The 21,972-nt window shown below is 52.9% G+C and overlaps 1 protein-coding gene across 6 annotated transcripts in view; it reads right to left on the bottom strand.

Moving 5' to 3' along the window:
• Nucleotides 1–7,742: 7,742 nt before the first annotated feature.
• USP36 (ubiquitin specific peptidase 36) overlaps nucleotides 7,743–21,972 on the bottom strand; it is a 47,385-nt gene continuing 33,155 nt past the window's right edge. For all 6 annotated transcript variants that reach the window (XM_068529656.1, XM_068529657.1, XM_068529659.1 and 3 more), the window contains exons 11-21: nucleotides 21,518–21,658; nucleotides 20,823–20,923; nucleotides 19,731–19,869; nucleotides 16,905–17,570; nucleotides 16,176–16,306; nucleotides 14,034–14,618; nucleotides 13,431–13,624; nucleotides 11,575–11,676; nucleotides 10,707–10,822; nucleotides 10,190–10,341; nucleotides 7,743–9,943 (exon numbers count right to left, since the gene is read on the bottom strand). In XM_068529656.1, coding sequence (XP_068385757.1) covers nucleotides 10,210–10,341; nucleotides 10,707–10,822; nucleotides 11,575–11,676; nucleotides 13,431–13,624; nucleotides 14,034–14,618; nucleotides 16,176–16,306; nucleotides 16,905–17,570; nucleotides 19,731–19,869; nucleotides 20,823–20,923; nucleotides 21,518–21,658 — 2,307 coding nt within the window. In that variant the 3' untranslated portion in view covers nucleotides 7,743–9,943; nucleotides 10,190–10,209. The remainder of the gene's footprint in view (nucleotides 9,944–10,189; nucleotides 10,342–10,706; nucleotides 10,823–11,574; nucleotides 11,677–13,430; nucleotides 13,625–14,033; nucleotides 14,619–16,175; nucleotides 16,307–16,904; nucleotides 17,571–19,730; nucleotides 19,870–20,822; nucleotides 20,924–21,517; nucleotides 21,659–21,972) is intronic.

Genomic DNA, 21,972 nt, shown 5'->3' on the forward strand with positions numbered 1-21,972 from the left:
CACTTCAGTTAGCCTGGTACTTAACTGTTTACAAATTCCCTTAACTCACATTGTTTCGTTACAACAGTGTTTTCCAATGGCAGGTCCTGACTCTGAATGGTTGAAAAACCGATCACCATTGGATGAAGAGAAGATAGAATAAGATAGAATCAGTGTCCATCACATACCGTAAGGATAATGTTTGTTTTGGTTGTAGATGAATGCACTGGGTAGGGACGTAAAATGTACTTGCCTGCAGGTCACTGTCAAAGACCCTCTGTTAGTTCACATTCCTGGCTTGGGAGCTTCGTTGAACTGTTATCTCCATACCACAGATTTGGAAACAGAGGCCCACAGAGGTCACAGTGTAGAATGGGAGCCACCAGGTCAGCTGCACTTGCTACTTGTGTCCTCAGCCCCTGGAGCATAGCGAGACCTCAAAGGGAGAGCCAGAGGCAGGGAGCAGAGGAGCTGAGAGGGCACTGGCCGTGGGTCTGGAATCTGCTGGTCTGCTGCTTCCCCCCAGACCTCTTCCCCCACGTCAAGAACTTTGAAAATGGGTCAGGGACTTCCCTGGCGGTCCAGTGGTTAAGACTTCGCCTTCCAATGCAGGGGGTGCGGGTTTGATCCCTGGTCGGGGAGCTAAGATCCCACATGGCTTGTGGCCAAAAAACCAAAACATAAAACAGAAGCAGTATTGTAACAAATTCAATAAAGACTCTTAAAAAATTGTCCACATCAAAAAAAAAAAAAAATTGAAAAGGAAAAGAAAATGGGTCGGGGCTCCCTGCCGGCCTCTCACTGTGGTCTGTTGCTTTTAGTGGTTGATCCGCCTGACAACCTTTTTTTTTTAAGTTAGTGCCTCCCTTCTGTCATCCTTGCCTTACATAATAATTTCAAAAATCAGAATGACGAAGGAAAGTTTTTGAGCAGAGGTAACCCAAAATATATTTTTTTCCTGTGCTTATACTGTGATGTTTAAAACTTTTTCAGAAACAGTATTCAAAAAGGGACAGGTTACTGGGTCCTGTCCCTTTCATACAAGGGAGCACCCACAGGCTTTTAAAAGATTGAGGCTGATTTCCGCATTTACTGACGTGAGACGATTCCCAAGCTGTATGAAGTGGAAAAAGCAAGGACAGAACAGGGGTATATAGTATATTTCCATTTCCAACAAAAATACATCGACATGTGATGTACATTTACATTGTATGTTCAGCCATTTGACAAATATTTGTCGGGGGCAGGGCGCAGTGCTGTGCCATGCGCTGTTCAAGATGCTGAGGACACAGCAGCGAAGGGAGAAGCTGGAAAGCCATGCCCTCTCGGGACTCCCAAACTAGTGGGCAAGCGTGGACTGTGGCTAACAGGGCACACAGGAGACTGGGGGCCTCCCTGCCTCTGGGAGGAGAGCCAGTTGCCAGGGAAACAGGAGTGGGAGACTCTTCATTAAATACCCTTCAGGACTCAAAGGGGTTGAATTGTGAACCCAAAAACCTAACCTCCAGTACCTGTGAATTGTGATCTTATTTGGAAATAAGGTCTTTGCAGATGTAGAGATCGTTAGGCTGGCCCAAATCCAATAACTGGTGTCCTTCTAAGAAGAGGAGATTAGGACACAGAGACACATAGAGAAGGCCATGTGAAGATGGAGGCAGACACTGGAGAGGCCAAGCAATGCCTGGATCACCAGAAGCTGGAAGAGGCAAAGAAGGATTCTTCAGAGAGAGTGCAGCCCTGCCAGTACCTTGATTTCAGACCTCCGGCCTCCAGACTGTGAGAGAACAAATTTCTGTTGTTTTAAGCCCCCCAGCCCGTGGGACTTTGTTACAGCAGCCCTGGGAAATACACAGCTTTTAAATTAAACACAATATGGCTGTATTACCTATTTTATTTTATTTATTTATTTTTTTATTGAAGTATAGTTGATTTACAATGTTGTGTTAGTTTTGGGTGTACAGCAGATTTCAGTTATATATATATATATATATATATATATATATTCTTTTTCATATTCTTTTCCATTATGGTTTATTGTAGGATATTGAATATAGTTCCCTGTGATATACAGTTAAGTCCTTGTTGTTTATCTATTTTATATATAGTGGTGTGTATCTGCTAATCCCCAAACTCCTAATTTATCCCTCCCCCAAGCCCTTTCCCCTTTGTTAACCGTAAGTTTGTTTTCTATGTCTGTGAGTCTTTTTCTGTTTTGTAAATAAGTTCATCTGCGTGATATTTTAGATTCTATGTATAAGTGATATCATATGATATTATTACCTATTTTAAATTAATGTTTTAAATAAGAATTTTAGAGGGGGCTTAGATATAAGATACCACGGTAAGGGACTTCACTATTACCTTTCTGTTCTTCCTTGTGTCCATATTTCGTCCGGTTCCTTTTTCTAAAACAAATGATTCTATTTCCTCGCCCTTCTCTTCTCCCATCAAGATGAGTGAGACAGCAGGGGGCCAAGTGGGCAGTGCAAGCTGGAGGGTCTCGTGAGAAAGGGGAGGACGGTGTCCCCTCCCTGCATGAGCAATGACACCCCTCCACGTGCAAAAGGAACAACTCGCACCACCACCCCGCACGTGCTGAAGGAACACGGTCTGCTGAGGCCAACAGAACCACAGGAAGGAAGCACCACGTCCTAAGGCCTCCCCTCCATATAGAATTATAAATGGCTACCCGACGAGCCACTACTCAGAGCTCCGCCAAGGCCAGGGCCAGGGAGGGGGGGACAGTTACCTCAGATAACACCTGCTTCACAGAAGAGGAATGGGCTCAGCTGGGCCCGCCAGCCTCACCCTCCAACTGCTATGTGAACCCTCCGTTCTCCCTGAGACCAAGGCGAGAGGCTGATGAGGCCGGGCAGCGGCGCTTCCGGGAGCCAGCCTCTGAGCCCTCCCCATGCAGGTTTAGACAGGTGTCCTCAGTAACACAAGACAGGGCCTGGGGGCAGCCCCCGCCAGCCCCGCCAGCCCCACCAGCCTCTCCAGCCCACACTCGGGAGGGAGGTGGTGCTGGGGAAGGAAGGGCGCTTGCAGAGACGCAAACCGAGCCGCTCACACGGGGGCCGAGGCTGGGGCATTGTCTTGCTTTGAAAACCCCCAGATTTTATTCTGCTAAAGCTTGCAGTTTCTTCTGTGTGTGAATGGCCCTTGAAATCTGTTTGTAATGGATCTTGATTGTGTCCAGCTGTCACAAATGGTTCCCCTGCCGCCCGGCAGACAGCTGGCCACGTGCCACACCGTCCAGGCTTTCACTTCAAATAGAGGAGCTAACGCTCCAGTTCCCACCAGACCTGCCAAAATATTTGCACTTGTGCAAAAAACAAAGGTGGGGGGGACGGGGGATGGGGGGCAGGGGCTCAGAGACAGAAGCGTCGGGAGGACGGCGCAAGGAGGCCTCTGGGCCAAGGACATCAGCGGAGGTGGGCTGGCTGCGTTCTGAGGGGAGTCCAAGGGCACGGTCACCAATCACACTCCTGTCCGGCTTACCCCTTCCACCAAGACTTCCTGGGGGCCTGGAATTCGGGACCCACCGAAGGCAACACCCACCGGTCTCTGCCAAGGGGAAGTGTCTAGCCGAGGCCATGTAAGGCAGAAAACAGCAGAGCAGTACACGTAAGAAGGGAGAATAAAGTACATGAACCACGGATCATTTCTATTACTGTAAGAGCAAAAAACCACATCAAGGTGCATTTTAACAGTCCCAACGGTTAGCGCGGGATGATGAAGGCTGACACATCCTTTCAACAACACAGCTGTGACAGGTGCTGGGAAACCTGAGGATGGGAATGATTTGATTAGGGCTTCTTGTCTTGAAGGACTGTCCTGGGGGCCAGGAAGGCAGACCAGGAAGCAGGTCCACTGGAGGTTGGAGAACTGGTTAGAAGACAATTCGAGTCCAAGAGAAAAGTGGTGGCGACTCAACCTGAGATCCAGGCGGTGGGGACGCGAAAGAGAGGACTTTCCGGCAGCCAGGTGGAAAGATCAGAATTCTGTCACTGATGCGTGGGAGTAACGTGTAGGAGGTGCCGAGCGTGGCGGGCACGTTACTGGCTTTGGCATCAGGGTGGATGGTGGGCCCCCAGCCATGGGAGGGACACAGGAGGAGCAGGACACAGGTAAGAGGAGGGCAGACAAAACAATGAACTCTGTCTGGGCCACAGATTTGCCAGTAGGATATCCAGGAAAAGATGTTCCTCGGGCTATATTGATTAGACAATGGGGTATATTGATTGGAGTGGATTGATTCTGGCTACATCTAAAAGTATCCAGGGCTCACCAGATCCAACAGATTTAACACTGAAGGGACAGAAAAAGAAGAGCTCTTCAGGGAGACGGGGTGAATAGTGTCCAATCCTGAAAAGAAGTTGTGGCAAAGGCTCATCAGATTTGGGAATCGGGTCACTGAGTGGAGTGATGCGGGCAGAAAGCAGACTAAGGACGTCCACTGAGTGGAGAAGGAAGCAGAGGGCAAATCGAAGCTTAGGTGAGGGAGAGGGTGGCTGGGAGGGGACACGGAAACAATGGCCGTTTTTTAGGATGGCTGACACTTGAACATGTTCATGAGAGAAGGAAGGGGGAAGAGCGAGACACAGGAGGCAGATGGGATAATCACTGAGGTGAGGTCCCCAAGGGGTGGAAGAGGTCGGTCTGGAGAGCACATTGAGATCCCCACAGGGGGCCCTACAGACCATCCCATGTAAGAACCATTAGATCAGAGCTGTGAGTGTGGTCCCCACCCAGCAGCGGGTTCAGCATCCCCTGGGAACGTGCTAGAAATGCAAATTCTCAGACCTCACCCCAGACCTGCTGAATCAGAATGTCGGGGGATGGGGCCCAGCAACCTGTGTTTTAACAACCCCCTGGTGATTCTGACCCTCTCTCAAACCCGGGACTAGCACAGCAGTTCTCAACGCTGGCCGCCCGGTAGAATCACTCGGGAAGGGTTTGCCCAAGGCTCACTCTCGAGATTCTCATTTCCTTCACATTTGTATTAAATTAAATTAGTATTAAATAACTCTCCCAGGTGATTCTGGGCTCCGTGAGTGTCGGAACCGCTAGGTTAGAGGGAGAATAGACCCCATGGAGAGGGAGAGAAGTTGCTTATGGTTTTGGTTTCCTCGTGTTTCGCTGTTTATTTCGGAGTGGGAGGCAACTCTTGCAGTGGGATGAAAATCATTTGCCAAGAGTAAGGGGCACACAGGTGGTGGGAGGGCACAAACGTGCAACAGCCACTCATGGGATGGGAGAGAGGGGCCCCCTGCGACAACCTAATGAAGCATGGCAACCAGCTTTGGGCAGCTGGATGGTCCTCCCTGACGGTACCAGCCGGTCCTGATGCAGGAGTGGGGAAGGAAGGAGCACGAAGCAGCTGGGCTAAGCAGAGTCTGTGCAGCAGGGGCTCCTCCAGGCACGAGCGTGGGCTAAAGGGAGGAGCCTGTGCAGGTGACCGGCCATGAGGCCCCGAAGGCAAGGGGAGAACCACACCGCTGAGCTCCCACCAGGTGTCCCATGACACATCCTCAAGCTGCCTGGGATTACCAGAACCTAGTTTCACCTAGGTCCCATCTACATGGAGGCTGTCCACGCTACCAAGACGGCAGGACTCGTACCCTGGCCTTCCTCACTCCATCGTACCAGCCAGCCTTTCACTGCTCACTCCTGACTCCCGAGGTCGGCCGGGCTTCTAATGGATGTTCACCTGGTTCCCCAGGTGTCCTGCACTTTTTAATCGGGAGACTCCACGCTCCCTGGTCACCTCCTTCTCACACCTGTGGGTCTCCCCATTCTGTTCTGATAACGCAGGCTTGGCTGCATCACAGCCTTGGAATCTGTCACCCACCTGCCTCTCTGGTACGACGTGCCCTACCACTCGACTTCCCAAGCCAGAGGTCTTCCCCCAACCCTGAACCTTCCACCTTATCTGTTACCTTTGCTCTTGATTCCACCTCCAAATACCCAAGTGGCCCCACCTCTTCTGTTACTACCATGTCATAGTTCCAGACATGAGCACTTCTTGGCCAGCCTGTTGGACTGGTCATCTTCACCTGTCTTCTCCACCCCCGCCCCTGGCCTGCACGCACACTGCCATCAGCCTTGGGTGTGTAAAGAGCGATTCAGACCTTGTAGACCCTTGCTGACGACACCGCAGACACTCACTGTAACCCGAAAGACACACAAAGAAAGGCTGGCATCAAAGGTTCCTACCGAAATTATCAATGGAGAAGCATCCTGTGCTTTTGCCTTGTCACCTGACAGGGTCGTTCAAGTGAGCCCCACCAGCTGGAGCCTACTCACCTGTCAACCCTCCATTCACAGCCTCCCCTCGTCCCCGAGGCCACACCAGGCAGAGCTGGCACGCTCTCCTCCTGCTTCCCACTGGAGCCGGCAGCTCTATGCTTGAGACCACGGGCTGCCAGTGGGAAACTTGGCCTTATTCATCTTCTACACACCCTGAACCATGTTGCTACTGTTGGGAAACAGTAACAACATGGAAAAGCTATGGTCTTGCTTGTATGACCCCTGTGCCCAGATTTGTAGTGGATCAACTCCAGCTGCCTCCCAGCCTGTGATGCAGAACCTTTGGACACAAGTTTGGCTGGTGAGACAGGCCCATGAACTGCGTCAGTCACCCCAAACTCTCTCCCATCTGCCGAGCACCCCCTCTGGTTTGGGTCCAGATGTCTCACCTCACCTGTTCTTACTCTGCTGTCCTCATTTTGAGCTGTCTGGCCACCCCCCCCCCCCCGGCCCCCGCCGCAGTGACTGGAATAGAGTCCCGGTGTCAGAGGGGCATGTTTGGGTGGGGCACTGTGGGGTGTCACTGAAGGGAAGGAAGGGGTAAGGAGCCGCGGGGCTTGGGCACCAGAACCCACTCAACGGAAACCTGCCTTCACCTGGGACTACACTAGCTCCTGTCACCCACTCACAGGCACTGCTCCTGCCACCTGTAACCTCCTGATCACGGAGCGCTCTGCAGGGACCTGTGCCCCCTCCTGGCCTTACCCCGCTTCCAGGACATGTGCTATCAGCCAGACCCTGCCCCTCCTGCTCCTGTCAAGCCTGACAAGAGCAGCGATGTCCACGTGAGTCCAAATTACATTCTGTATCAACACTGAATTCCAGTCCGCACAGGAAACGAGTTTTCCTCACCACGGCCTCTAGCATGTGGCTGAAGCAGCAGCTGGGCGTGCCCGCTCGGGTCAGGGGAGACTGAACGGGCACTGACCACGTCCCCGTGCCCTACCCACCGCTGCGCACAAGCCAGGCTCAGGAGGGGGTCCCCAAAGCAGAAGCCTGGGTCGTCCCTGCCAACCGTGAGGAAAACTCAGTTTAGCAAAACCTATGATTTCTCCCTCATCTTTCCCTGCAGAAATCCAACCATTTGGTTCAAAAAATTTTCAAACAAACCTCAGTGGAATGATACTGTTTCCAAGTTTCAATCTGGTGCTCATTGAAAATCACCCTCAAAGCTCAGGGAGTCACTTCAAAGGATTTCTCCCTTCTTAAATTCAAATAAATGTATGTATTAAGACATTCCAATAAACCTCTTTATTCCCCCTTTATTCTTAACAAAGACCTGTTCTAAGCTTTGCTGCACAGACTGCTAAAGGCACCTGGCTCCCACTCACAGACAGGTGACCAGAAAGTGCCTGAGGCCAACCTCACATGCGAACTGGGACAGCAGACTGGGGTCAGGGTGAACCTTTTAAAAGTCAAAGGGAAAAAAAAAACAAAGACACAGGCAGGACTCACAAAAACTCGTTTTATTGCACCAAGATCTTGGCAACATCTGGGGCCCCTCAGCCCCTGGAGCGGAGGTGCAGGTCACGTGCCGTGGGCTAGACGCGCACACGGGGCCAAGGTGTGAGCAGGTCCCCAGCCAATGGTCAGGGAGTGAGAGGACCGAGGACCACTGGGAGGGGTGACCCCCCAAACACGAAGTTAAATTAGACCCATGTTCTAAGTCCACAAAGTCTAAGACCGCCACTATAGAAGCTTTAGTTCTTTATACACGTACACCTAGGATCTGGACTCGATTTCTGGGCCTATCCTTTCCCTCCCAGTTTGGCCGAAGATTCTCCGTGGGATGGGAGGACTTGTCTACTTAACAGCGATACTGAAATGCTGCAGGGTCAGGCCATCCCAGGATGCTCATCCCTGCCCAGGAGAAAACGGGTACGTTTTCCTCAGGAAAAGGCTTTATAATTATATAGTGGAGAAAGGCAGAGACTTGTTTGGAGAAGAGGGAGAGAGAGAAAGGAGATCAATTCTGTGCTAGCAAACAAATGAATTTTTCTTTTTTCAGCTACAGAACATGATAAAAATATGGTCGGGGAAATAGTTCACGCAGGAATGGATGTCAACATCTCAAGAGAGAAAAAAACCCTGCCCACGGAGGCACCTGCCTTCCCTCCTGAGATGACAAATGACAGAGCCACAGGGCACTGGGGTGGGCCCCTCAGCTTTGAGCAAGGTGTGGTTGACATGCAGGAATCAGTCCTCTGAAAAAGACAAAAAGGCTCCCGGGCCAGTCCAGGCAGAGCCCGGTTCCCATCTGCTGGGACCAGAGCAGCCCCAGCGCAGGCCACTGGTATTATTCTCCCGAACTTTTTAAAGAGAAATACAAAAACAGGAAGAAAAAAACACAAAGAATGACCCACATGAAAAAATTAACATAGCTCCCGTATAAAAAAATGTAACGCTTTTTCAATACCACCAGGATCCCCCAGGCCCCAGAACAAGCAGCAGAGCAAAGGGCAAGGCTCCGTGAGGAAGAAAGTGGGGGCCAGACAAGTGCATCGGGCCTCAGGCCGAGGAGACCACTCGAAGGACAGGACCAGGCATTGGTCCACTCCCACACGAAGTGATACCAAGAGGAGAGGAAGCGTGGACATGCGCTGAGGGATAATCTTCAGATTTACTTCCATACCTTCTACCACTGGGACATGCATCCTTTTTCTGGACAGTATCACCTCACTGAGGATTTCCCATATTTATTAAATTATAAGTTCGCAGGCACAGCTTGAACAAGATAAAAAAGTGATTGTGATCTTCTCGAGTAATACAATCATCTAAATTCAAAAAGCACTCACAAAATTGAGCAAACAAAGCCAGTTATTTGCATATTAGGGAGAGGAAACATATTGCTGATGGAAGCCACAGGCCTGGTGAAAAATAAATGTTTTATATCAAGTAGTAAAATAAACGGAGAATCTACCCCAAGACCACCACCTCAGTAAGGACCCCCGGGTTACTGCAGCTGCAAGGGAGGGTCCAGCAAAGCCACCTCGGAACAAGTAGCAGCCTGAGAAGCAGATGTGTCGGCACACCTTTTCGGCCCCCAACCTGCCCCACTACAGCCACCTGCTCTCCAGAGAGGGTCTAGAGTTTCTTGCAAGAGAGAGATGCACTGGCAGGGCTGCCCGCCCCGCAATTCCACAAAAGGGAGAGGCAGCGGCGTGGGGCCGGCCCGGGGCGCCGCCGACTCTCTGAGGCTGGACAGGTAAGGCATACAGAGCCCCCACCTGAGGAAGCGGGAGGCGCAGGATGAGTTGGCAGCGCCAGCCGCCAGGAGTGGGGGACGGAGGGCCCATCGAGAAGGGCAACTGGCTGCACGCCGTCATCTCTGGAGCTCAAGGTCACACTGGGAAGGCGCAGCCGCAGTCCTCCCCGCTGTCCCCCGCAGACCCAGGCCAGACGCCGCCGGCCAGCAGCACAGGGCGCTCAGGCCCATCCCGGGTCCCAGCTGCTGTGCTGCCCCCTGCTCTAAGAGTCCCCGTGTCCGTCACAGTGCGTGTTGTGTCACCAGAGGTCCCGATCCACAGAAGCCCGGGGCCTCTGCGGGCCGTCCCCCATGGCAGGCCTGGAGCCGACAGAGCCAGCAAGTCCTCAGCAAGTGGCTCTTCAGTCCAGATAGACGGTCCCCGGGAAGGGACTGCGTCTCTGGAGGCTGTGAGGCAAAGAACATCATTCTTGAGGGAGAGAAACGAGACCCTAGGAGTCCCACCACCAGCCCTGGAGAGCGTGTCCCACACAGGCAACGACACTGACACGAGATGGAGCCTGGAAACAGCCTGGTCCTCAATCTGCGAGTGACCGGTGTGTGCACACCACACTCCACGCCGTACACACCACAGCCCATGCACGACTGCACACACACACACACACACACACACACACACACGCACAAACTGACCCATCTTGACAGCTGCAAATTCAGCGGCGATAGCTGAGACTGGAAGCCTTAGCTGGATGAGTCACAGACCAAAAGTTCCGTCTACTCTGAAGTTTCTGGAAGGCGTTAAAGTTTCTTTTCTTCTCTCTCTTGAATTTTTTCAATTTCTTTTCCTATGTCAAGAATCACAGTGTCACAATTCCCAAACAGGGCTCCCCCGGGTCCCGGTGGCTCCTTTCCAAGTGCTTACTACGTGCCAGCACGAGTCTCAATGTGTGACCTAAACGAACAGATTTACTCTCCACGTGACCCACGGAAGGTGTCCCCATGACCCCCACTTCACTGATGGAGGAGCAGGAGCAACTGGAGGACAGAGGCTTCCTGAACCCGGGCAGCATGGCTCCAGTCTCGCCCTCGGCCACTCTGCAAGGCTGCTGCCCCTTCAAACAGCCCTGAAAATCCAAGTCCTCCCCAGCGCCCCCGGAGCTGAGCTACTCCGCGGCGCTCCGCCCCCGCCAGGCGCCACCACACATCATACCTTCCCTCGGTCGAACTCTTCGTCCCAGTCGTCAATGACTGTGGCCATGCAGGCCAACCTGCTGTCCTGAATGGCGTCCTGACTGACAGCTGACACCTCGCCGTCCCACGTCAAAACTGCAAGACAGACACTGGCATTGCGATCTGTGTGGGTCCCCAGCTGCCCTGTGGATTTACTTCAAGGGTGAAGTTTACAAACTAGGCTGGTCTACTCCTAATTATTCAAAAAGTTTTGAGTGCCACCTTTTGGTGAAAATGGATACACAGAGAAGGAAAAGGGGAGGAACAGAGTGGTCTCCGGTGTGTAGGCCAGTCAGTGATCCCGTCACTTAAAAGCAAACACTGTTAACCCCGAATGTTTAGTTCTTTTTAAGCCCATGCCCTCATCTGAGAAACAAAGATCTTGCGTTCTTTCTCAGAGTCCGAATTAGAAAAATGACGTTCTAAATAAAAACTTACAGCATGAGTGCTGGATGAGTTTTTCGGTCTGTTGCCTACCCCGACTCTGGGATTCTAACGCTCTCCCTGGCTGCCCTGCCCTGCCCAAACGCGCCCACCCTGCCCTCTCCCTGGCTGGCCTGCCCTGCCCTGCCCAAACGCGCCCACCCTGCCCTCTCCCCGGCTCCCAGAGCCCAGGGGGAAGCTGCTCTGGATCCCCACCGCAGACAAAACCCGCCTGCAGGGTTCTTGATCTGCATGCAATGGCAGCAGGGTCAGAGAGGGTATGACAGACATGTACATTCCTCTTCCCGTCTTCGGAGCCAAGCAATTCCTAGGCACAAGGCTCAACACAGGAGGTCTGTTTCAGGCCTCTCTACCTCCTCATAAGCCAACTGCAGAAGACAGAAGTCAAGTCTCAAAACCAGTACCTCTTCTCCCGTAAGCTTTATCAGATGAATATTTGAGCAATTCCTGGACCACATCGGATTCTCTCTCTCTGTCCCAGGATACAAGAGGAGCCTGTCCCAGCCCTGCAATCAGAATAACATTCACATACATTAAAAATAAACCACCGAGGAAACGCTCGCACACCTTTTACTTACAACAGAATTGCAGAACTTACTAATGACAAATTCTTTAAAGAACGTGTAAAAGCAAGCTCTTCCTGCCTGCCTGCCTGTGACAAGGGAGTTAACGATTATTCTTTCTCAAGAGAAGAGGTTATTGGTCCAAATCAACTCTGCAAAAGATGAAAACCTGAACACCGAAAACAGAGCAAAAAACCTACAGGCAGCAGTGAGCCCTCGGTCTGAAGGAGCAAGGGAGGGGAGCTCCCAATGGAGGCTCCTCGCCTGCAGGGAAGGGGCAGACACCCGGAGCAGCGCGAACTGGAGGGACAAGGTGCCGCCGCCACCACCGCCACCGCAGCAGCAGGGCAGCTCCCACCTCCCTGCCCCCAGGGAGCCTGGCCAGCAAGGACATCTGCACAGACAGCACTGACCGCCCCTCATCAGGGCTCTAGAAATGACGTCTGAGCTGCTCCTGGCCTCTGCCCAGTCCCCCTAACCACCCACAACTGCCAGAATAGACTCACCTCCCTAAACACAAGCCTGACCTCATCTCTCTGGTCTGCCAATTTGGCAATGACCTGGTGCCCTTCAGGCTCAGTGCTCTGAGCAGGACAGCGTCCACTGTCTGCCCCCAGCCTGTCCCCCGCACGCCCTCTCCAGCCGCTCCTCAGCACAGCTCGGGCCCGGTGGTCACGCGGAGCCACCTGCAACCCGGGCTCTGGCCTCTTTAGGGTCACAAATGCCCGCCCCCATTTTGGGATCATGAGCAAACACACGGGGCGCTGGGCGTCCCTGCAGCCCCAGCACCTGCCCGCCGTGCACTTCCTGCTCTGCACTGGGCAGAGAGCCTTGGGGCCTGGCAGCACCTCCCGCTTGGCTGACGTGCTCACAAAGTGACCCCGTCTGACGACAGCCGGTCTCTGCAGCCTTTTCTCCAATGACACACGGGCTGCCTGAAGTGGCCATTCCTCACTGCCTAGCAGTTAGTGCTTTTGCCGTGTAATTAATGGAATTCCGTGTTTATTCATGAATTCGTTTCTCCGGAGTTTGAAAAACTACAAACCCATCCCCGGGAACCAGTGTGCCCCCAAAGCACAAACAGCAGACCCCAGACGATCCACCACCTGGGGGCCCCTTCCTGAAGTGCTGAGGACCTTCTCTCCCCTCATTTAACAGACACATTCCACCAGGAGAGCCTGGAGAAACGAGCCAGCCCACTAAGGAAAAAGAGAAAACAAAACATGAACGAGGCGCTTGGTGGAGGCCTCAGCCTGGGCACGGCCAAAGCACACAGAACCCCAACAGCAAAAGGCCACACGATCTTCAGGAAGGCCGGCTACAAAGAGAGGCAGAGGGAGGTGAGCTTCTGAACCCAATGCTGCAAGTTCAACTGGCAAAGAAAAACGCCCAGGCTGGGCAGCCCAGGAGTAATTCCAGTGGGAAGGTTTAGACGGCAACAGCCCTGAACCAGAAGAAACCCTGCGCTCACAGAACGTGTAAAGTTTACATGTACCCCATCTTTTCCTACGCGGTAGTTCGGGCTGAACGATCTGCCAGGTGAGGAGGCCCAAGTGGGCAGACAGCTGGCACGAGGGCAGAGGTAAGAGGTCTTCCAGCGGGCCCCTCCCAATGTACCGCACCTGCCTCTAGACGCACAGGGCAGGCTGGCTCCCACCCCCTGCTCCCCTGGCGTCCCCTCCTGGCCCAGTGCACACCTGTGGGGCCTCTGGGAGCCTGGCCATTCACAGCTGTCCCTGGCCTGCTCCCAGGGACTACAGAGCCCCTCTGGCCCTCAGGCTCATTCTCTTCTACTTCCTGCTGTGACTCCTGCTTCCTTTTTTTCTTTTTCTTTTTCCTTGGTGATGCTGCAATGGTCTCTGGCTGGACGACATCTGAAGAAGAGCAGCTCCTAGGAAGTCACAGTTGACAGTCAGCTCCTAGCAAACTGAGGCCCAGATACCCCATGAACTTTGGTGCATGTGCCTCAGCCCCGCAGAAGAGCCCCAGGAGACTCCACCCGAACCTGACCAGGACCTGCCCACGGCCACAGTCCAGAAAAGCACACAAGTGCGTTTTTAATCCGAGGCAAGTCCTACAAAGTGGACGACAGGACCCCAGTGCAGCCCGGCCCGGGTCACGTGACCTCCCAGCACCTACGGGGCTGGCCAGGTCCCGAATGCTGTTTCCACTCACCACCCGCCTGGGACACCTGACAATACAGTCACGTCCCAGAGGGCCGGGCAGCGCCTGTATTTCCAGACAGCACCCACTGGGAGTGGACTGTGTGTGAGCGGCGGTGCAGGGCTCCTTGCTCTCACCCATGCCGAGGTGGGTCCCGGCGGAGGCAGTCTTCTCCGCCAAGGCCCTCAGCTCCCTTCCTCCTCCTCTTCCTGCGGCTCACGCGGTGGCCATCGCTCCCGCATCCCACGGGCCAGCCGTTCCCCGGCTGCTGTCCGCTCTCTTCCTCCGGTCTGCCCACCGACGGCTCCGCCCGACCCTCCTTCCTGTGCGCAGGGCTCCAGGGCGGCCCCGCCGTGCACCCCGCCTGCAGAGGGGAGGCGTCCGTGTCCCCCGTGTGCTTCCTCTTCCTCCTCCTCCTCTTCCTAGGAGGCCCTGGAGGGGCCGCCACAGCCGTGCAGGTCTCTGAGCCCTGGCCCTGGGTCTCTCCCACGCGGGTCTTCTTCCTCTTCTTACAGAGACCCTGGGGGGGCTCGCTGGCCTCTGGCAGCTGGTGTGAGGGGGCCCGGAAGCCCCCGTTGACCTGAGGCAGGGGCGCAGAGGCGGGCGAGTGGCTCTGTGGGTCTGATGTCCGGAGAGGCGGGGGGCTACTGGACAGTGACGGGGCGTGGGGGCCAAGGGGGGGCTTCAGATGGCTGGATGGTCTGGGAGCAGGTGACACAGCCCTGTAGGGACAGTCAGGTAGTGAGGACAGGCTGAGCTCTCCCTGCCTGCCCTCCCTCAGCCCCTTCCCTCTCAGGTCAGGATTTTATAAGACTTTCGCCTGTAAACCTCAGATATATGTACATTTCAGCGAACGTTAGAAAATACACGCTAACAAATTCAAATCTTAAGATCAAAGTTAATAAAAATCGTTACATATCTCTTAGTTTCTTGTCACCAAGCAGTTCAAAGTACTTTTGCAAACCCTAATGTTTCAGATTCTCAATACAAATGTGTTGGGAGGAAACCTCCACTAAGCAATAAATGTCCAGCCTCCGCAAGTATCAGGTGTCTGAGCACAGGCGGTGAGTCTTGTAAGAAAGGCGGCTATAAGCCTACGCATCTTCCACTATTACCCTTCGAGGATTTTCCTCTGAAACTTGGGGTTCAGGAAAATCAGGGAAACGACTTTCCAGTCAGATGATACAGCACGACAAGCAAAGGGCAGGATTTAGAGCAAATCAAGTGAGACTCTGGGATCTCCTCCTGCCAGCTATGCGACCTTGGAAAGGTCAACTTTCCACTCTGGGCCACAATTTTCTCATCTGTGAATGAGTGACAATAATACCCGTCTCCAAGGGTTGTTAATTAAACAGGACTGTCTCAACATCGTCTAAACTAGAACAAACTCTGATGGCAACATACAAACTGCACTACTACTCTGCGTTTTCTGGAATTAAAAAAAAAGTGATATGTCAAAGAAACAAAGAAAAAATACCCAATAAATGTCTCAGACATTTAAGGACCTAGCACGTGCAAAATCCCCGTGCCAGGACTGAGAGCGGGAGGGGGGCTGGACGAAGGGAACAGCGGGGCCCTGAACGAGGAGGGCAAGGAGGGCACGTCGGCGCCGCGGCAACGCCAAGCCCGTCCAAACCACCCCATGGCCTCGCCCCATCTTCCTTCCTTCCTTCCTCCCTCCCCAGCTGCCAAAGGCTTTGATAGCCCCTCAGCCCTCAAACAAGCCGTTTATCGGTAATTCTGGGCCTTTGGCCCTGGACTCACAAAGGAACACGAGCACCCCCGTACGGAGCGGGCCAGGAGGCGACAGCCCAAGCCTCCGGAGGGGCATCTCTGCAAGAGCCTGAAAAGCTCCCAAAGAACCTCGCCTCCTGCAGCAGCCTCCGCAGCGCACGGGGGGCACCTGAGCCCACTCGGGAGGCCCTCAGGGCCAGGGTGACAGACCCCACCCCACCCGAGATAAGCCAGGGAGCGCGGCTGGGAGACACAACCAGCACACAGGACCCTGAGCTCACGCGGGGTCTGTTCAAAGGCCCCCCCTCTCTTCCACTTCAGGGTCCCGTCACGGGGCTGGGGGGCCATAGGCAGATCAGCTCACAGCACACCCATCACCACGAGCACGTGGCAGACGACGGAAGATGAAGACAGAGTAAAAAAGCCAAGGCCTGAGAGACCAAGCCGCCTCTGCCCTGCCGAAGCCCCTTCGGCAGGAGGACAGAGGAGACACCGGGCAGACCTGTGTGCTGTCCCCACGGGGGAGGAGCGGTCGCCCCGCTTACCGGATTGTACTGACAGGCCAGGTGGAGGCGACGACGGGGTGAGTGGGTTTCCGGGGGGAGGTGAGGTCGGAGGATGGAGAGAGGGGAGGTGGACGGAGGTCATTGCCGGTTGCCCTCCGCAGGGTGCTGGCCTGCAGTTATTGACATAAATAAAAACTTGGTGCTCTAAAAAAGGTTGCCGTGAGTGAAGAGAAAAAGTAAAAATAAAATAAAAATAAAATAAAAAATAAAAGAGCCCAGAAAGAAGGATGAGAGGACAGAAGAACAAAAAAGGGGGCGTGAGGGGTGAAGAGAATGGTAGAAGAAGAATCAGAAGTGTTTTTGGTTAGAAACAAAAAGGAAAAAACGAAGGAAGTTTAAACAAAAATCTCAGTACGACAATTATATCACGGAGCTTCGAGGTGCACACAGAGGTGCCAGCCAGCCCGTGTCCCGTGCGTCCCCGTGCTCAGAGCTCCCTGCCGGGGACCGTTCCCCAAGGCTCCCTTAGGACATCTGTCCACAGATGGAGACAGAGGATGGCTGTGTGGCCCTGACCCTCCATTGGCCACCGGCCTCACCCGATGACAGAGATGCCACAACCTGCCCAAGGCTGGACAGCCCTCTGCCACCTAGGGAAGCCCAACGTCTCGGCTCCTCGGGCGGCCAAATGACCCCGTGCTGCCGTCCCACCCCCCCAAACTAAAATCGAATCCGCTCCTCAAGCCCGACACCCTCCCACACACCCACCTTCCTGGCAGAAAGGGCCAGCTTTTTCGCCGGCGGAGGAGACATGGCGTTGGCAGGCTCGGGGGCGGCGCTGCTCAGGTCGGGGCACTTGGCCTTCACCAGCTCGGCGTCCTCTCGGGCCGGCAGCACCTTGGCAGGGCCGGCAGAGTGGGTTCCCTGAGAATCGCTAAGAGGGGCGGCTCCACTCTGGGGGGCCTGGGGGCGCCTGGAGGGGCCACCGCCAGCAGGGTGCTCAGGGTTGGAGCCCCTCCTCTCGGCGGCGGGGCCCTCATCACCCACCTTGGGCCCGAGCCCGTTGGCGGTCCTGGCGGCCGGGGGCCGAGGTGAGGTAGAGAGGGTGGCCCTGCCGTCCCAGGAGCCGGGCCTGCGGCCCTCACACCTGCTGCCGCCTGGCTCGCCAGTGCCGGGGGTCCCCAGGGAGGTTTTGAGCGGTGGGGAGAAGTGCTGCAGGGGAGCTGGTTTCTTGACTTTCTTTCCAGGCTCATCCAGAATGGTTGGCGTGTGGGTAGGCGTTTTGCAGAGTTTGGGGGAAGGGGACCCCAGGGGTGGCTTGGGAGGAGTGTATCCATTCTGAGACTTCAGGCCCGACACAGAGCCATTCCTGGCAACGGGCACCCCGAGCTCTTCAGGGGTCTGAGGCTTCTTCATTGTCACAGGGTCTGGTCTCTAAAGGGGAGCAAAGCAGAGGAGGCGGTCAAAGCCAGAGGGAGCATAGCCGGCTGGCCGGGCCCCCACAGGGAGGCAGCAGGCAGGGGCTCTGAGGAGCAACTCTAGACAAATTATTTATACGGACACACGATACAGATACTGCTATTCTTTTCAGCATCTTTTGAGTTGTGCACGTATGGGTGTGCCTCTTTATAATTAACTTTACTATGAAAGCAATACATTTTCATCAAGATTTGAGAAATACTAAAAAGTATAAAGGGAAAACATTTACCAAGTTCCATCACCTAAACATAACCCTCCATTAATAGGCTGGTGTCTTCTCCCTTTGGTCTTTTCTTCTGACACAGGTGCACAGGAGCATCTCAGTTTCTCCACATGCCATTATCACCTTCATACTCTGGCCCATCAACAAAGGTCTTTAATGTTTGACTAGCGACCATCTCATTGCATGAAGAGTTTATCAACTAGACTGGCTCCAGGTCTCCTTGACATAACCACTAAGGTGCTAAGTGCCCCATCCTTCTCCACAGCACCATTACAACTGGGTCTACGCCACTCACTCACCGAAATGCTCCCCAAGGCCTGCGTCGGTGCTGTTTACCATGACACACCACCTCCACCCCCAACCAGGTCAGGGTCTTAGAGACTATGTGCTGAAGGAATGGTCAAAAGACTGAATCTTCTTCTGTACTTAGTACTCCACGCTAATTTTTTAGAAATGGTATTACTAGGCTGTTAATATTTTCATAAATTAGGATGCATACTGCCACACTGCATTTACTGTACTCTTGCCGGCCACAATTTTTTCCCAAAATACTTGCTAATTTGATACTATTTTGAATCACTTAAACATCCATATCCTCTGCACAGGCAACAGAGTGATTTTAAGTCACTTAGGTCATTATTTCTTTATTAGCATTCTTCCTAAAAGGAATACATCTTCCCACTGTGCTGCAAAACCTGTTCACTTGTTGAGCATTTAAGTACATGGAACTTATACAATGTTACTTAGAGTAAAATAACTTTTGTGCAGCTGCAGTGTATTTGGAAAGTTATTTTCATGATGAAAACACGCAGGGTCAGTGAAGAGGCCTTGCGGTGGCCTGACCAGGGGGTGGGGGGGCGGGGGCCGGGCTCGCCCTCAGGCACCCCCATGCCCGTCGCTGTTCCTCTCGGCAGCACCCAAGGCTTCCGGCTTTCCTGCTCTGGCCACAGTGACCATCACCTTTGCAACCAGGTCATGGCTTGTCATTGCTATGTCAACTCCAATACTTCTATTTCAGCTTCTATTTTCTTGAATGTTGGAAAGGAAACAGATTTGCGTAAATGACTAAAACCCCTGTAGACATGTGAAGGCCCCGGCAGCCTGCGTTTGGATTTGATCTTCAGACTGAAGGGAAAGGATCACAGAAATAGTCAAAAGAGAGGGCCGTTCTATTTTTGAATTATGAATTATGTTATAAGGAAACTGCTATTATCTTGTTAATAAAACTGAGTTCTTTACTTTTTTTAGTACAAAATTTCAAATACATACAAAAATAACTTCAAGGGTATTCCTTAATTGTTAACACTTCACCAAATTAGTTTTCTTGCTCTCTCTCCTTCTGTATATATATGTGTGTATGTATGTACATATATATTTTCCTAACTATAGGAGTTAAATTTTAGACACGACGTCCTTTTACCTCCATATACACCCACGAGTATTCCTAAAAACAAAGGACGTTCTCTTAGCATAACTGGAATATAATTATCAAAATCAGAAAATTAACACTGGTACAAACTACTCACATTTTTAGTATTAAAATGTGGGGATAAAGTATTTTTTTCCCAGATGCTTAAGGCCAGAGGTTTGCTCGGGGAACCTGTCACTGCACTTCTGCGTAGCAGCTGCTCTAAGGCGGGGACACACTGGGAGCTCTAAGTCTTGATTTGCTGAGTCAGGTTTTCTCATCACTTGTCCCCTCTTCCTCCTCACCATTGTTGGCTCCGTGACCCACTTCAGAAAGAACGTGGAATGCAGCAGGACTGCTGTCTGCACTCTCCTTCCATTGGGCCGAGCTCCCCAGCATGAAGAGGTCTGGGGGCTCCACGATCCCCTGAGAGGCACAGGCACGAAGAACGGCAATGATTACATCGATCCTCTTAAACAAGTACCTTTCCAGTCACTGATGGGGATGTGGTCCCATTGCTGATATTCTTCCTGGCGTGGTCTGGAACCACCCTGGGGTGGCCGGGAAGGGAGGACGCTGTCCTGCAGATGGAGCCCTCAGGACTCTTCTTAGAGCCTGGAATCCTGTCGAAGGAATAGAACAAAGTCAGAGAGTGTCTTACTAAAGCTGCAGAGGCTTTACCGAAACTGAGTGTGAGACGGAATCAGAATACAGAAGTCAAGGTTACAATTCCATTCCAAAAAAAAAAGAGCAGGCAGGGAGTTCCCTGGTGGCCTAGTGGTTAGGATTCCAGGCTTTCACTGCGGTGGCCCGGGTTCAATCCCTGGTCTGGGGACTGAGATCCCGCAAGCCACGCTGCACGGATAAATAAAAAAGGGCAGCAAAGGCAGAAAAACAGCCAGAGGGAACCATGACTGTCCCAACGTGCTTCTCTGAAGCTGACTTTGCCCTTAAACCATGAGAACTTACTACGCAGCCTCAGATTCTGCTCAATGTAAGCAGAGAGCAAATTACTCAGTTCTTCCGAGATTAGATTCTCAGTTTATCAGAAAGCCATCCTGGAGCAGCAAAACACCTCCCTCTCCACATCCTCATCCTCCAGGTCGGTGACAATCAGTCCCAAGAAAAGGCACCTTCCAAAGGCCTACACCCTCTGACAACTAAGCCTCTACCCTCTGACAACCTACCTCACTGCCCACCGTGATCACTTTCCCCACAAAGGAAGGTCTGTACGCCAGCCGATAGCCAGATGGAACGCATCTAATTTGGGGCAATAATGTAATAGACAACCTTCCAATTTACATTCAAAGTCACCTCACTGTGGGGCAGATGGACTCCTGCTCTGACCTTCCCACAGGCTCTGGCTTTGACTCAACAGCCAAGTGGACGTGATCTAAGTGTCCTTCCCAGCGGCCGCTCTCCACTACACCTGACTGGCAGGAAGAGAGCTGCTCCAAGAGCTTCCCTCCTGCAGAATTCCAGTCACTTTCACGCAGAGAAAGGCCAGGGAGGCCGGTCGGGGCGAGAACAGAGTGAAGGCGAGTGCTCTGGGGGGTGGGGGTGGGGAGCCGGTTACCGCAGGTAGAAGAGGACGTAGGCCTGCTGGTTCAGAACCACCTTGATGTTGCTGGAGTGGACAAAGGAGTCGTTCATCTGGTACCACTGTCCATTGCTTGCCTGAGCAGCGCAGGGTGTGGACGAAACAAAACACAACGATCAACACTTCCGCGATCCTTACTTTTAACAAGGGAAGGAAAAAACCTTTTAGCTGCCACATGTATCCCAGTGCTGATGAACTAACTAGCAATGATTTCATAAAATGTCAAGTATCTCTCTAACTCTGAACGTGCCCCCAAGTGTGCTGGAGTCTCCCTTCCTTCCTGACACCCCGAAAGACGCGAGCTTTCCTTGTGGAAGGCTATTTTGGCAGGTCTGCTCAGCACAGCCTCTCCCACCAATATCTGGCCTTCCGAGTCTTCTCCAGGGGTCTAAGGGCAGGGCACTGGCAGCAGCCCCCCTCCAGTGTCTCATCGCAAGGCCAAGGGTGGGACAGATCCTAGTGGGACAGGTTTAAAACACGTCTTTGCACTCCACGAAGAAACAACAACAGGACCTGGACACAACCACAAAACACGGCCACTTTCCACAGAATAAACATTCTGCAGAGATCACATCTGGACTTGTGCAAACAGGCACCACAAACCTGCCCCCCGGAGGTAGCACGCGTACCACCACCTAAGACAGCCTGACGTGAACACAGGAGCCACTGACCTTCACGTAGCAGTAATAGTGCCCGGCGTGGCAGCTATAGCCCGAATGGACCAGGACAGCATACAGCCCGTACATGACAGGCTCACCATTACTCTGGGACATATACGGACGGATGTTCAGGAATTCCGGATATCCCACATCCTGTTTGAAAACCCAAGGAAAAGACAATTACAATTCATCATTGGGAGTAAGGGTCACCTTGCCCTCTCCATCAGCTGGTCTTTAACAATGTGGGGCAACGGGCACACAGCAAGGCTGAGGCGGGGGCCTCCCTTAGTCAGTGATTAAAAAAGAAAGCAGAAAACTGCAATCTTTCTATGGGAGTTTCTATGAGAAACTCTTTATTGTCCTGACAAGTGGTTTATGGTCCCCTGTCTTGGCTGTGCATCCAAATTAGTTCTCTCACTACCTGGGTCCCACGTGTGAAAGGAGAAGAGTTGTTCATTCTCCTCCCT

Source organism: Eschrichtius robustus, chromosome 20, assembly GCF_028021215.1.
Source record: "Eschrichtius robustus isolate mEscRob2 chromosome 20, mEscRob2.pri, whole genome shotgun sequence".
NCBI classification, from domain to species: domain Eukaryota; kingdom Metazoa; phylum Chordata; class Mammalia; order Artiodactyla; family Eschrichtiidae; genus Eschrichtius; species Eschrichtius robustus.